The sequence below is a fragment of the Neomonachus schauinslandi genome, chromosome 16, assembly GCF_002201575.2.
Source record: "Neomonachus schauinslandi chromosome 16, ASM220157v2, whole genome shotgun sequence".
Lineage (NCBI taxonomy): Eukaryota > Metazoa > Chordata > Mammalia > Carnivora > Phocidae > Neomonachus > Neomonachus schauinslandi.
In genome coordinates this window covers 12,068,573-12,083,487 of record NC_058418.1, presented here as the reverse complement: position 1 = coordinate 12,083,487, position 14,915 = coordinate 12,068,573, and the positions used below count along the sequence as shown (strand labels likewise).

The 14,915-nt window shown below is 60.0% G+C and overlaps 2 protein-coding genes across 3 annotated transcripts in view; both read right to left on the bottom strand.

Annotated features, from left to right (window-relative positions):
* The window catches only part of TGFB1 (transforming growth factor beta 1), a 12,991-nt gene extending 6,604 nt beyond the window's left edge, over nucleotides 1–6,387 (bottom strand). For both annotated transcript variants that reach the window (XM_021700786.2, XM_044922038.1), the window contains exons 1-3: nucleotides 6,033–6,387; nucleotides 2,790–2,950; nucleotides 1,451–1,568 (exon numbers count right to left, since the gene is read on the bottom strand). In XM_021700786.2, the coding sequence (XP_021556461.1) occupies nucleotides 1,451–1,568; nucleotides 2,790–2,950; nucleotides 6,033–6,387 (634 nt within the window). The remainder of the gene's footprint in view (nucleotides 1–1,450; nucleotides 1,569–2,789; nucleotides 2,951–6,032) is intronic.
* Nucleotides 6,388–7,937: 1,550 nt separating this feature from the next.
* Nucleotides 7,938–14,681, bottom strand: B9D2 (B9 domain containing 2). Its single transcript, XM_044921978.1, has 4 exons — nucleotides 14,456–14,681; nucleotides 13,952–14,043; nucleotides 10,842–10,967; nucleotides 7,938–8,542 (listed from the first exon to the last, which is right to left on the bottom strand). The coding sequence occupies exons 2-4, from the start codon at nucleotides 14,037–14,039 to the stop codon at nucleotides 8,229–8,231; spliced, it is 528 nt and encodes a 175-aa protein (XP_044777913.1). The 5' UTR covers nucleotides 14,040–14,043; nucleotides 14,456–14,681; the 3' UTR covers nucleotides 7,938–8,228.
* Nucleotides 14,682–14,915: the final 234 nt, after the last annotated feature.

The window sequence follows — 14,915 nt, the reverse complement described above, 5'->3', positions numbered from 1 at the left end:
GGGGGGGGGGGGGGGGGGGGGGGGGGGGGGGGGGGGGGGGCCCTGCCTGCCTTCCTCTTCCCCTGCCTGCCCTCTCCCTGCACCCTCTTGCTTCCTCCTCCTTCTCTTTCAGGTCTCAGCTCAGAAGTCACCTCCTCCAAGAGGCCCTCCAGGACACAGGCCCCTCCCCCACAGTGACATCACTTTATTTTCTCCATAGTACTTACCCTCCCTGACATTTGTATTTGGCTATTTAGTTCCCTCATTGTTCCCTCAGTGGAAAGCATGGGGGCAGGGATGCCCGTTTTCTTGTTCCCCGCTGGGCCTAGCCCACAGTCCAGAAAAACAAACATCTACCGGGTGGCCCTGTTCTAAACGCTGTGAGCATGTGAGCATTATCTCCTTCAATCCTCACCAAAGCTTCCCATTTTGCAGACATGGAAGCCGAGGCCCACGGAGAGGAGAGGACTTGCCCCAAGTGGGAAAAGGTAGGGCCAGGATGCAAACCCACAGGGCAGCTGGGGGAGAAAGGTTTCTTGAATGAATGAATGAATGAATGGGTGATTTTCTAAGCTGCTCCTAGGTGCTGGGCCCTGTGCTGGGTGCTCTAGACCCAGCAGTGACCGAGAATGGCCTTTGTCCAGCCGCACAGGACACTCCTCCCAGCTCCCACCTGCTCCTGAACTCCCACCTTTCAACACCTGGACGAACCACCACTTATCCCGCAAGTCTCAACACTATCACCTTCCCCAGGAGGCCCTCCCAGACCCTCGGATGGGCGCAGATACCTGGGTCGGCTCCTGCAGCGCCTCCCCGCCCCGACACTGCTCCCTGGGGTCATCACTGCCGCCTCGGGCTTTGGCAAGACTTTCTAGGTATCTGGAAGTGACTGTGGGCCCCTGGAGGGCAGGGTCTAGAAGTGGTCTTAGTTGCCACTGCGTACCCAGCATCAAGAGGGAGATTAGGAAAGGAGATGTGGGTGCTGTGGACTCCGTCGGGCAGGACAGACCCAGTCCTCTTACAGACAGATCAGGTGTGTCAGGCACTCCCTGGACTCAGGGTCTGCCTCGAACGCTCTTGCCCCTCCTTCTTTCGATGTCCTCCTCCAGGAAGCCCTCCCTGACCGGAGGCTGGGTCAGGCATCTCCTCTGGGCTCCCCAGCCCAGCCCTACCCAGTTTTCAGGACTTTCCCCACTTCCCCCACCCCAACAATGGACCACGGGCTCTGGGAGGGTAAGGATGGGGCTGTTTGGGTCGCTGCTGTGTCCCCAGCATCCCCCAGCGCAGGGCAGGTGATCAGGAAATGGATTAAGCGCTAATCACTCACGTTTCTGAGGGTCTGGGAGGAAGGTCAGGTCTTGGCTCTTTGGCACCAACATGGGGTGGCAGCTGGTAGGCAGGGCAGCCCCGGGACAAACAAGGGGATCGATCCCATTACAAAATAGGGGTGGGGCAAAGAAGCAGTCCTCACCTCCGTGGCTCAGCCACTGCCGCACAACTCCAGTGACATCGAAGGACAGCCATTCTGGCGTGTCGCTGGGCGCCAGCAGCCGGTTGCTGAGGTAGCGCCAGGAATCGTTGCTGTATTTCTAGGGGATGATGAATTTGGGGGGGGAGACAGTGAGTAGATGGTGCTCCACACCCCCAAATGCATTGACTGTACCCCCCTCCTTCTGCTCCACCACACAGGCCTCCAGAGAGCCCCTCACACGGTTCCCTCCCAGACATCCACGCTGTGGGACCCTGCGGGAACCACCCCCCCCAGAGTGGCCCTGGGAGGAGAGGAGGGAGACCCCTGGGCCGGGCGGGGGGGAAGTGGGGATCAAGGCACCTGGCCGGCTCAGCCTCTGCCCTGAGCCCCAGGCCTGAGTTCCCTCACTGGTGAAACGCCAGGCCCCCTTCAGCTTGGACAGCCCACCACACTAAGATCCTCCGAGGACATCCTGAGGTCCACCGAGCGAGCATACAATTCTGCAAATCTGACGCCCTGCCTTCTGAGAGTCTGTAACTTTCTAGGGGCTTATGTTAGAAGTCATTCCAGAACTCCAGTGCTCAGGAGCACCCGAAGAATTACACACTCAATGAGCCTGAGAAGTTCTACACGCCCAGGAGTCTGACACGCCCCAAATCCAGATGCTGCCAACGCCTCACACCCCCGTGTGGTGATCCTCTGGGGCCGGGCAGAACACTCCAGGCCCTGGCAGCATAAAGCTGAATTCTCCAGAATCCAAGAAGTTTGACGATCGACCGCATGCCTTTGTTCTAAGAGTCTAACACCCACCCTTGAAGCCTCATGTTCCATAGGACATGGATTCTAGGTCACATAACCTTCTGGACACTCCAGCCCTTCCGGAGGCCCCAACCTTCCTGGAGACTCGAAATCTTCTAAAACAGAGCTATCCAAGGGAACTTTCTCTGGCGATGGAAATGTTCTTTATCTGTGGCATCCAAAATAGCAGCCGCTAACCACATGTGACTACAGAGTACTTGAAATATGGCCAGTGAGACTGACGAACTGAATTTTCCTTTTACTTAATTTTAGTCAACTTAAATGGCCGTGTGAGGCTAGTGATTACCCTATTGGACAGAACGGTCTAAGAGCCTCAGACCTTTCAAGATCCCAGCCTTCCGAGTGGTTATTACCCGAGGGTGCTAGGAGTCTGCAAGTTTCAAAGAGCCCTACGATCCACGGTGTGTGCACCTCCGTCCTCCGAAGTTTGTCTCTGCGGACTTGGCAGCCACCAGCTGCCCTTGGCCCCAGCGCGCGGGCATACGCGGCCCACCCGCCTCCGGGGCTCGGGCCCCCCCACCTGGTACAGCTCCACGTGCTGCTCCACTTTTAACTTGAGCCTCAGCAGGCGCAACTCTGCCCGGGAGAGCAAGACGGGCTCAGGCACTGCTTCTCGGAGCTCCGACGTGTTGAAGAGCATATATATGCTGTGCGGGCTTTTCTTGATTTTCTCATAGATTTCTAGGGGGGAGGAGCAGAGAGGAGGGTTGTCAGGGGTTTGGCGGGGAGCCGGCTGGCACACCCCAAGTCTAAGAGCGTAGGTTCCCGGGCTGACAACGCTGGGTGGGAACCCAACTCTGACACTTTTTAGCTGTGGGACCTTGGGCGAGTGGCTTGCCCTCTCTGGGTTCGTCTCCTCCCTCTGTAAAAGGGGTCTGAACCACCCCTGTCCCCCACCGTCGGTAAAGTGTCCACTCAGTACATGGCTGTAGGGGGCTACTGTACTTGCTCAGGCCCCCGCCCCCCAGCACTTGGAGCCTCAGGTGCGAAATGGGATCAAGGGCATTTGGACCAGCCCTGGCCTCTGCTGCCTTCCAGCTCTGTGACTTTGGGCAAGTCGCATTCCTTCCCAGAGCCTCACTTTCCTGCTGCTGTTTGGGAATCGGCAACCACATCGAGCTCCCTAACTCCCAACCAGGCTCTCCTCACTGAAGCACTGTGTAACTTTGGGCAAGTGAATTCCACTCTCTGAGCCAGATCCTCATCTGCAAAGCGAGGACCGACCGCGGGGTTATTGTGTGACACGAGAGAGATGTCGCAGGTAAAGCGTGTAGGAGAGCCTGCACATGCGGGGTGCGCTCCTTGGGGTGTGTGTGTGTGTGTGTGTGTTAAAGAGCGCTCACTATTTGCAGGTGCTGTTCACAACACTTCACAAGGGTTAAGACATTTAAACCTCACAACCAACCACCCCATGAGGAAAAGACGATTATTATACCCATTTTAGAGCTGGGGAAACAGGTCATTTGCCCCATGGTGACAGACGTAGGGAGCTACAGAGCTGGGATTCAAACCCGGGCAGTCTGCTCCCAAAGACTGTGCTCTCAGCCCCTAGGCTATGCTGCTCCCCTGCTACTGTGACCTTGTTATGATTATTAATTGCTTCCTCTCTTCTCTTCCCTCCCTCAGCTGGTTAGACAAGGCAAAGTTCATTCTAGGGAGGAATGGCTTTGGGCGGGGGAGGGCGGAAGTTAGGAAGAGTGCTTTCTAGTCTAGGAAAAGTTTGGGATGAGCGGACAGGCCAATGACCTTCTAGACTGACTGGGGCACATGCTTTAGGCCTCTGCAGTGGGGGTGCAGAAATGGTAGGGACAGGATCTGATGAGAAAGGGCAGAGGAAGCTCCTTGCATGGGCCCCTGCCCCTACTCCTCCCTACTCCAGCAAGACCAGCCCGGTCCCCCACAAATAAGTCCTATCTTGACCCAGGGGTTACTCAGCAAACCCCAAAGGAAGGGTGGCGCAGGGGCGTTGAGGGGGGTAAGGGGGGCAGATAGGGAGGAAGGAGAAAGGAAGGGCAGGACCGGTCAGAAGGAGAGATGGAGAGACCGCAGAGACAGGGAGACACGAGGAGCACGGCGAGGAGGCGAGAAAGAGGGAGGAGACAGGAAGGGGGAGCCCCACGCATGGGGATGCGGGAGAGACGCAAGGCAGAGATGGGGCAGACACACACAGGAAGAGAGACATAGGGTTTGGGGGCGAGAGGGAGGCAGACTGGGAGGGGAGACGAGGATGGAAGGTGTCAGTGTTAAAGAAATCTCTACAACGAAGGTGAAGCGGCCAAAGAAAAGGTGAGGCCGAGAGATGGGTGGGGAGGGGCGTCATGCGGCTGGAGCTGCAAACTAGGCGCACGCAAGGCCCGGGGACCCACAGGTGCACCACCCAAGGCAGAAAGGGCAAGCGGGGGGGGCCGCCCCCAAACCTCTCGGCCCCAAGGGACACCTGGGTCTCCGCGTGGGCGCCGGGGGGGCGGGCCCAGCGGCAGCCCCGCCCCGAGCTGGGGTGAAGAGGACTGGAGGCGCCGCCGCCGCGAGGGCGGGGACCTGACCTGCCCGGTCTCGCCCCAGGCTCCGCGCGCGATCCCCGCCCCCCGGGCACGGGAAGGAAAGGGAAGGGAGGGCGAGGCGGCCGGACGCTGGGGTTTCCCCAGCCTCCCCGAGAGGAACTGGGACTCTGGGGTCCAGACTCTCCCCCTTCAGCTCTGCGGGGTCCTCCTCCCCACCCTTCCGGGAGGGCAGGCTCCTCCCTCCGCGCGTGGCACCCACGTGGGGCTCCCTCACCCCGACCCAGTCAGTTTTCTCACTCCGATCTTGCAGAGTCGCACCCATCCACCTCTCCCCCTAAGGCTCGACTCCTCACTCAGCCCACTTGCTCCCCTCCGGCGGCGTGGGGGGCTCGCTGCTCCCAGCAGGGCACTGTTCGTACGGTTCCCCCCTTTCTCATGCTTGTCTCCCCTCTCTCTAAACCCCTTCCCACCATCCAGTATTCTAGGTGTCTTGGGGGCTCGCTTCCCCCGCTGGGTTTGCTCCTCTCACGTCCCTATGCCAAATACTCGGGGCACCTCGCGCGCATCCCCGGCGCCCCCCTGGGGTCTCCGCTGCTCTCCGACCTCCCCCCAACCCACGACCTCGGGTCCCCTTTTCCCCCGCATGTATCAGCCCCCTCGCCGCCTCTCTGTGGGCCTTCCCCCAGTCCCGCGTGTTCTTCGCGCACGCTGCAAGCGGGTCCACTCTCCACTTTCCCGGCACCTCCGAGGTTCGCGTCACCTAGTTTTCCTGTCCTTCTTGAATTTTCTCGCCTCGTGAGCCCTGAGCTCTGGGTCAGCTTTCCCCACTGCCTCTCCTTTCTCAAATGCTGGGGTCTTCGCTTCTCCCAAAGCGGGCTCCCTCTCTGCAGCCCTCACCCCACGACCCCCCAAACTCTAGTGTCGGGTGGAGAGGGAAGTCTTTCTACCCCTCCACCCCCCAATCGCTTCTCTCCCTCTAGGGAACTGCCCCCACGATCCCGCATGTTCCCATGGCCCTCTTCTAGAAGCGGTCCACCTCGCTCACTAGCTCCTCGTCTTCAAGGGCCAGATGCCTGGTGGGGGGGGGGGGGTAGGGAGCTCAGTCCTATCCACTTTGAGACCCCCCTCCCGCGTTCCCGGCAACCCCGGGGGTCCTCTTCCTCTAGCCAGTTTCCTCTGCCAGTAATTTCCTCCCCGTGACCCCTGCACTCCGGCGCCCCCTGGGGGCTCCCCTCCAGGGTCCCCGGCCCCTCTGAACTCACTGTTGCTGTTTTCCACCATTAGCACGCGGGTGACCTCCTTGGCGTAGTAGTCCGCCTCAGGCTCGGGCTCCGGCTCGGCGCTCTCCCCCGCCACCCGGTCGCGGGTGCTGTTGTAAAGGGCCAGCACAGCCTCGGGCAGCGGGCCGGGCGGCACCTCCCCCTGGCTCGGGGGGCTGGCGAGCCGCAGCTTGGACAGGATCTGGCCGCGGATGGCCTCGATGCGCTTCCGCTTCACCAGTTCCATGTCGATGGTCTTGCAGGTGGACAGTCCGGCGGCCGGCCGGCCAGGCGTCAGCACTAGTAGCCACAGCAGCGGCAGCAGCAGCGGCAGCAGCCGCAGCCCGGAGGGCGGCATGGGGGAGGCGGCGCCCCCGGCACTGCCGAGAGCGCGAGCCGGGCTGGGGTGGGAAAAGGGAGGCCCCGCCCCTACAGGGGCTGGGGGTCTCCCAAAGAAAGGTAGGAGGGTCGGGGTGGGGGTGGGGGAGCTGATGCCCTCAGGGAGAAGGGAGCGGAGGTGGACGGGAGGCTCTGATGGGTGGTTTCTCGGTATCCCAAGGAAAAAAACCGAGATGGGCGAGATCTGGTACCAGAGGTGGGTGGTCTTGAGTAGGGGAGTTGAGGCAGGTCTGAGAGTGATCCCGTCTCCCGGATCCCGGAGGAGAAGGGTCCTTGGATGCGCGGGGGCTCAGGAGAGAGGCTGGGGGTGGGGGGAGCGGCGTGCAGGGGGGTGCGCCCGAGGTCTGGGGTCAGGTCTTCGCGGGAGTCCGGGTTGGCGGCTCCTGAGGGCTGGTCCGGAATGGGGGCGCCTGGGGGGGACGCCGTGGAGGGGGCAGGGAGGGAGCGAGCGTCCGAGGCGGTGGTGGAGGCGGTCTGGGGTCCCCGAGTCCTGCCTCCTGGCGGGGCAGCGCCGCGCCAATCGGTCCCCGCGCCTCCGGCTCCCAGCGGCAGCGGAAAAGTCTCAAAACTTTTTTTCCTCTTCTCCCAACCAGCTCGTCCCTCCTCCCGCTCCTCCTCCCCCTCCTCCCCGCAGTGGCGGCGGCGGCGGCGGCGGCGGGGGCGGCGGCGGCTCGTCTCAGACTCTGGGGCCTCGGGCTGCTCCTCGGCGGCTCCTTCCTCCGCTCCCGGCCGAGGCCGGCCCGCGGGCGGCTCCGAGCCGGGGGGTGCCCCGGAGGGGGCGTCCCCCCTGCCCCCGGCCGGGGGCCTCGCTGTCTGGCGGATCCGCGGCGGGAGGAGGGGGTGGGACGGCCCCGGGGCGCGAAGGGCGGCGGCGGCGGCAGCGGCGGGGACCGGCTGGGGCGGCGGGGGGTTTTGAAGCCGCCCCGGCCCCACCCAGGAAGCGCGCGGGGCGGGGGCGGCCCCCAGGGGGAGGACATGCGGGGGGGCCGGGCCACCGTCCTCATCTCGCGTGGGCGGGCTCCGAGGGGGGTCCCTTAAGCCCCGGGGGGAGGGGGCGGGCACCCCGGCTCCGCCCCGCGAACGGGGTGCTGCCTCCTGGCGGCCGAGCGCGACCACAGCGGGCAGGCGGGTTGCGTGTGGCTCAGAGGGCTGCGCGGGGTCACGGAGGGAATGAAGACCTGGCGGGGAGGGCTCACTCAGAGGTTGGGGACACCGGGTCCGGGGGTGGGGGGAATCAGAGAACGGGGACCCCAGCGGACAGAGAGTGGGAGGCTGGGGAAGAGGGTCAGCCAGAAGACGGGGGTCCCAGTGCGGAGAGGGGCACAGAGAAGGGAGAAGCCCCAACGGGTGGGGTCCTGAGAGGGGCACCCAGAGTGGGGAGGGGGGCAGAGGCTGAGGCAGAGGATGGGGGAAGTAGGTGTGTCAGAAGGGGGGGGCCTGAAGGAGGGTGTCAGCGGGAAGATAGGGCACAAGACATCTGACCGAAGAAGGAAGTCAGGAAGGCACCCACACCTGTAAGAACTGCTCTCCTTTATTGAGCACTTCCGTGGGCCCAGCAGCCTCTTCTCACCCAGCACCCTGCCGCCCCACACGCTTACTGCCCCCGTTTTACAGATGGGCCAACTGCACCTGTGGGGGCAGCCACTGGGCTGGAGGTGCTCGCCGGGACAGAAGCCACGGTGGTCGCTGGCTGGGGTCAGACGCGACAGCGTCCAGAGCCCCCGCTTCTGAGCCCTGGGCCATGCGGGCCCTGGCCAGGCGCGCAGGGCTGGGGACAGGGGCCTGCCCTCGGGGGCACGGTCAGCACTGGACGCCGTAGCGGTCGAAGTGGCGCAGCAGTAGCCCCAGCTCCAGGTGCACGAGGCCGCCGGCCACCGTGCGCAGGCGATAGCGGTCCGCTCCGCTGTACACGGCGTCCCCGTGCAGCAGCTGGGGGCCGCCACCCACGAAGGCCCGGGCCAGCTGCTCCCGCCAGGGCCCCAGGGGCCGCCACGTGGGGCAGTGCAGCTGGTGGCCGCCGGGACTGCTGGGCACGTGGCAAAAGCCGTAGCCCGCAAGCTGACAGCGGCCGAAGCGGTCCTGGGACCACACCTGGAGGTGGAGCCGGGGCCAGCCTGCAGGATGCGGAGGGAAGGAGGAAGGAAATTTCGGAGAGATGGAGTAGCTCGGTCTCCCTGTCCCGGATCCCCACCTCCTCGATCTCCACAGGTCCCCGCTGGGGTGTCTGCCCCCGCCCTGGCCTTCTCTCTGGCCGCCCATTCACAAGGGAGCTTTCTGAATCTGTGGTCCTCCCCTGCTGAAAACCCTTCCAGGGCTCCCCAGTGCCCTCAGGAGAAGTCCAACCTCGACATTCCAGGCCCTCTGGACCTGGCCTCAGCTGACATCCCTTTCTACGGCCTCTTCTTCTCTGTCCCCAGATCAGGGCAGCGCAGTCCCGAGGTGAACGCTTTGGGCCTAGTCCCGGACACCTCCCTTCTTCCCTCACAGTGGCCCACTCTGTGCGCCCTGGGCCCAGGGCCTTCCTTCTTGCCCCGCCAATGCACCGTCCACCTGGCAGCTGGAAGCATCTTTCTCCCGCTTCCTTAGGTTTCTCATGCTCCTTAGAACATGGTTCAGCTCCTCAACCCGGTAGGCAAAGCCCTTGGAGATCTGGCCCCATTTCACCCTCCTTTCTGTGCCCCTCTGTGCTGGGCCCTATTCTAGAAGCTGGGGACACAGTGGTGAACGGAGCAGACAAAAATTCCTGACATCCTAGACAACGAATGTAGTAAATAAGCAAATTATAGGGTATGTCAGATGGTGATCACTGCTCTGGAGAAAAATAAAGCTGGGTATGGTGGGGGTGGGGATGCAGTTTTAGAAAGTGGGTGAGCAAGGTAACCTTCACTGAGAAGGTGACATGTGGGCGAATGCTTAAAGGAGGGAAGGGTGCGGGCTATGTAGACGGACATCTAGGGAAGAACACCCAGGAGAGGGAGCAGCCGGTGCAAAGGCCCTGAGGTGGGAGCTGCGGGGTGGGGCCGGTGTGGCTGGAGCAGACTGAGAGACGGGGAGGGAGAGGAGGGGACAGGCCAGATTCCACGATCCACGATGAGGCTTTGGCTTTTACCCTGAGTAAGATGCGGACCGTGGAGGGTTCTGCGTGGGGAAGGAATGTGACCCAACCTGGGTGTTCACAGAGGGACCGACTCTGGGGACAGGGTGGGAGCACAGGGATGAGGTTGCTGTAACTGTCCAAGTGAGAGGTGAGGGTGGGCAGACCAGGGTGCCCGGGGAGAGAAGTGGGGGGATTTAGGATACATTTGAAAGGTAGAGCCAAAGGGATTTCCTGATGGGCAGAATGGGGGGTGAGGAAAGAGGAGGCAAGGTTGGGGCCCACACTGGAGGATGTGGGGTCTGCAGAGCTGAAGGACAGCCACCAGAAGGATCTTTTAAAATTGAAATCTGACTTGTGAGTCACATGTTGTGACTCCCCAGTGCCTTCCGAAGATGGCCTCAGCTCCATGGCCCGTCCCCTGTCCCCTGCCACCTCACCCCTGGCCCTCCTCTTATTCACCCTCAATCCTCCAAATGCCCCTGGCTCACTTTCCCTTTTGGGCCTTTCACACACAGCTCTCTGCCTAGAATCCGCTTCCATCCCTCGGGCTTATCAGTTCCTACTAGCCCTTCATGGCAAAGCTCAAACATCCCCTCCTCCAGGAAGCTCTCCCTGAACTCCCTGGCAGTCAGACATCTCCTCTGGGCTCCCCTACCCTTTAGGATCCCCCCCATGCCCACTTTGAGCTGCCCTGTCTGGGGACAGCTCTGTCTCTCCCAAGGGGATGGTGAACCCCGTGAGGACAGGGCTGGGGGGGTTGCTGTCTCAATCACCAACATTTCCAGGGCAGCACCCAACACAGGCGGGGCACAGGGCAGACACTCAGTAAATATTATTTGTATTGTTGAAATACATGGCATGTTTACCTAGGCTATTTCCTAGAATCCACTCCTCTCCACTGATTGAAATTTTCCACGAGAAAAGGTTTTCTGATACCCTTCCTCCCCCGCATACTCGTTTCCCCTGTGAGCAGCTGAGCCGAGCCTGCAGAACAGAAGGGCAACCAGCCTGCCTCTCTCCCTCATAACCCAGTCCCAGCTTCCTCCTGATGGAAGACTCCTGTTTGTCTCTTTGAAAGCCACCTCCCTTCTCTCCCTGGTCCCCACCTTCCCCTCGCCCCCTGGAGCCCTGCCCTCTGGCCTCATCCTACACACTCCAGAGCCAGCCAGCAGAGACGCCAGCTCAGCCTCTCCGGGGCCAGGTCTGGCCAGGAAAGGGACCCAAAGGGCCCAGGGAACAGAGGTGGGACTTGGTGTTCCAAGTGCTGCTAGCCCCCCTCCCCTCAGCCTGGCCCGGGGCTCATGCAGGGAACCTACCTTGGAGGCCTTTGGTGGCAAAGTGCAGGTCGATGGGGTGGGACCAGTAGGCCATGTCCCCTACTTGGGGGGTGTCCACCTGTGTTTGGCCCTCCCGCACGCCCGACAGGAGCTTCCATGCCGCCCCTGCAGGGAGGGACGGGAAGCAGACATCAGGAAGGGGAGGACAGTGGGGTTGGAGGACCCTGTCTCTCCCTGGCAGGGGGGTCAAGGGTTATAAAGTGTGGACTCAAGGGGCGCCTGCGTGGCTCAGTCGTTAGGCGTCTGCCTTCAGCTCAGGTCGTGATCCCAGGGTCCTGGGATCGAGTCCCTCATCGGGCTCCCTGCTTCACGGGGAGCCTGCTTCTCCCTCTCCCACTCCTCCTGCTTGTGCTCCCTCTCTCGCTGTGTCTCTCTCTGTCAAATAAATAAAATCTTTAAACAACAACAACAACACCAAAGTGTGGACTCAAGAGCCAAATGTCTCGGTTCAAATCCTGGTACTACTTCACCCTGCCTGTGCAACCTCAGGTGAGTTACCGGTCTCTGCCTTGGTCTCCCCTTCTGTAAAATGGGTGCATAAGGATGCATCCCTCATGGTTTTGTGAAAAGATTAAATGAGCCAATACACAGAAAGCCCTTAGAACAGCGTCTGGAGCACAGTGAGTACTGGGTAAGCGTTGGATAGCATTTTATTACTCTTCTCAGCCCATGTTAGAGGCCTCGTCCAAGGACTAAGATGGGGCCGAGGGTGTCCTTCAAGAGCTCCGGCACATGGTGAAAGGTACGTAGTAATAGCAATCCTCCCGGGGCTGATAATAATAGCGAAAGAAAGTCAGACGCTGTGCTAAGCGCTTTATCCATGAATTCATTTAATCTGCCCTCTGGGATTTTTAATCCCCCTCCACCCCCACTTTAGTCTCCCCTCGGGAGCCCACAAGGCCCTGCATGGCCTGACCTGTGCGCCTGTCCTGAACTCACCTCCCACCATTCTCCCCATCCCTCACCACCCTCTAGCCTCGCTGGCCCGATTTCTGTTCCCCTCCTCAGGGCCTTTGCACTGGCTTTGGCCTCTGCCCAGAAGGTTCTGCTCCTGGATGTGCCCGTGCCTGTTTTTTTCTCATCCTTCAGGGATCAGTTCAAGTGTGCCACCTCTCACAGAAGGGTGCTCCCTCACCCTCCTATCCGAATGCTAGTCCCTGGCACGTCATCTCCCCTCATTTTTTCCCTGAGCTCATTTTCTTATCCGCTTTTTAAAATTTCTGTCTCCTCTACTTGGGAGCCCCAGGAGAGCACCCCTCTTGCACACTGCTGGGTCCCCAGGACCTCAAAACTCTGATCTTCTTACACAGAAGGTGCTCAATAAATGTTTGTTGGACAAATAAGTGCTCCTAGGAGGTGGATGCTAATATAATCCCCATTTTACAGATAAAGAAACACTCTGAGGGTGCCTGGGTGGCTCAGTTGGTTAAGCGACTGCCTTCAGCTCAGGTCATGATCCCAGGGTCCTGGGATCGAGTCCCACATCATGCTCCCCCTGCTCTGCGGGGAGCCTGCTTCTCCCTCTGCCTCTGCCGGCCACTCTCCCTGCTTGTGCTCTCTCTTTCTCTGTCAAATAAATAAATAAAATCTTTAAAAAAAAAAAGTTTAAAAAAAAAAGAAACACTCTGAGAAGGAAAGTTACTTGGCCATTTATTCCATGAACACTTACTTCACACCTGCTGTGTGCCAAGCACGGTTGTCCATGCTGGGCACAGCAAGAACATGGCTGACCACTGTCCCACGGTGATGTTGGACTCAAACTGTGCTTTCTCTGACTGCAGGGCCCAAGCCCTTGATCTGACTCAGGGCCCAAGCCCCTGAGTTCTCTGCTGGATTAACTGTCCCCCCCACCAAGGGCCCCCTGAAATAATAAAAATCATGTTGGCTATCGCTCCCTTCTGGGCCAGGTGAGGAAAGTACCAGGCCTCGAGTCAGGCTCTTCACATACAAGATTTCCCAACGTCCCTCTGAAAGATAAATATTCCCACTTTACAGATGAGGAAGAAACTAAGTCTGACTCCAGAGCCTGCCTCTTATCTGCTCAGCTACAGGACCCCCTCCCCTTTCCCCAGGAATCTCAGCCACCATCCTACCTACCGGTGAAATCGCAAAGGACCCAGGACCTCCAGAGATGACAATGGCAAGAGCCATTTTGTGAGTGTTTACGTGGGGCAGCACACCCAAGGCTTTCCCAACAGAACCCCATCCAGTTGTTCCACAAGCCAGGCAAACACTTACTGGGCCAGGCCCTCTCCTCAGTGCTGTTGCTATTCATTTGGTCCTCGAGACAAGCCCATGAAATGAGCGCTGTTATTATTCCCATTGTACAGACAGGCAAATCAAGGCAAAGACGAGTGCCCAAGGCCACATAGCTAATATGCGGTTTCAAACTCAGGCAGTCTGCTCTTAACCTCAACACTCTGCTGCTGCTTGGCTGCTGTTGGCTTCATTTTTAGACACGGAAACAGAGGTCAAGTCCAAAGGGCACCAATCACTAGGGGAGGGAGTTAGTGTTTGAGCCCAGATCTGGCGGCCTAGGGCCCTACCCGTTCCACTGGATGCTATGCTGCCTCTGATGGGGAGGCATGAAAACTGGGGGCCCCGCAGTCTCTCCTGGGCTTGTGTGCATGAACATGGATGACTGATCGGAAGGAGTCCCTACCTTCTCACAGAGAATTATGAATACAGGAGGGTGGCCTCTCCTCTGTAAATCTGGGATGGAAACCCATTTTACAGTCAGAACTCAATAAAGCAAAGAATGAAGATGGGGGAGGGACCCAAGGCACACCTAAGTCCAGTGGGGTTAGGCTGGCTAGTGTTTTGAGCATTGGGAGTGTGTGTGTGTGGGGGGGGTGTCTATCCCCGCATCTTTGGGAGCCGTGTGTCCAGAGATGGGGAGCTGGAGCCCCCAGAGAGATGGGATGGGAAGAACAATGTGCGTTTCACATTGTCAGAGTATGGTCATGGCTAGGAGTCCCGGGAGCCAATGGAAGATGAGGGTCAGGGATTAGGCCAGGGGGGTGAAGGAAGGAGGGTAGAAATTCTGGGCTGGGGGTATGGGTGGGGAAGTGAACCAGGCCCAGGAATACCTGTGTGGACGCCCCACTTGCAGAAGAGGCTACTTTCTGAGAAACCGGTGGCCCCCATGATCTGCCCGATCACGTGCACCTCAGCCATGGCCCTGAGGGAAAAATGTAATCACACAAGTCAGTGTACTATTATCTCCAACTTGACAGATGGGAAAACTGAGGCCTACCAAGTTAAGGGGTAGTACTAGCATTCCCAGCTAGTTTCGTCAAACTACTGAGGTTGCAGTCTTAACCACGATGCTGACCGCCTCCCCAGGAGAGCCCCGGAAAAGTGAGGGCGGTGGGCTGAAATCTGGGAGTTGGCGCCTAACTACCCACCTCTAAAACAACTTCTTGCTTTTGCTCAGCGCGGCGGAAAACCCCGCCCCAAGGGCCTGTGGCCCCGCCCACATGCATAAAGCTCCGCCTCTTCGCGTCCGACCACCGACTGCCAAGAAGCGCATGCGTCTTAAGTGCAGGGCTGCCTTAGCCCCGCCTCTAAGCCCGCGCATGCGTTATTCCTACCTCAGAGCACCTAACGGTTAGGTGGGGGGAAGAGGTAGCAGGGATTGCAGTTCATGGGCCTGACCTTTCCCTCTCTCAGCGGACGCCGACTTCCTAGGCTTGGCTCGCGCCTCTCCCAGGATCTTCCTGGAAGCGAGGGACCTGAGGCGCCGATACCTCCGAGGCTGTGCCCGCCTTCGGGATCCCTGCTTGTTGCTGGGGCAACAGCAGCCTCCTCCCCTAGTCTGGCACCCGCCCTGCGGGCCGCTAATTGGCCCTAGCAGTCGGGGGGCGGGGCTAAGATGTGATGGACGTTTTCTCTCCCCTCTCTCTCCATTTTGGGAAAAGCGTCTCTCCAAACACGACTCGTGGTTCCGCCATTTGGGGCGTGGTCCGGCAGCTGCCATCTTGAGTGTGGCTGAAGAAGCTTGCTCGCCAACTACTTCTGCGGGATACCTTCCTTACTAAGTAATGGAAGCCC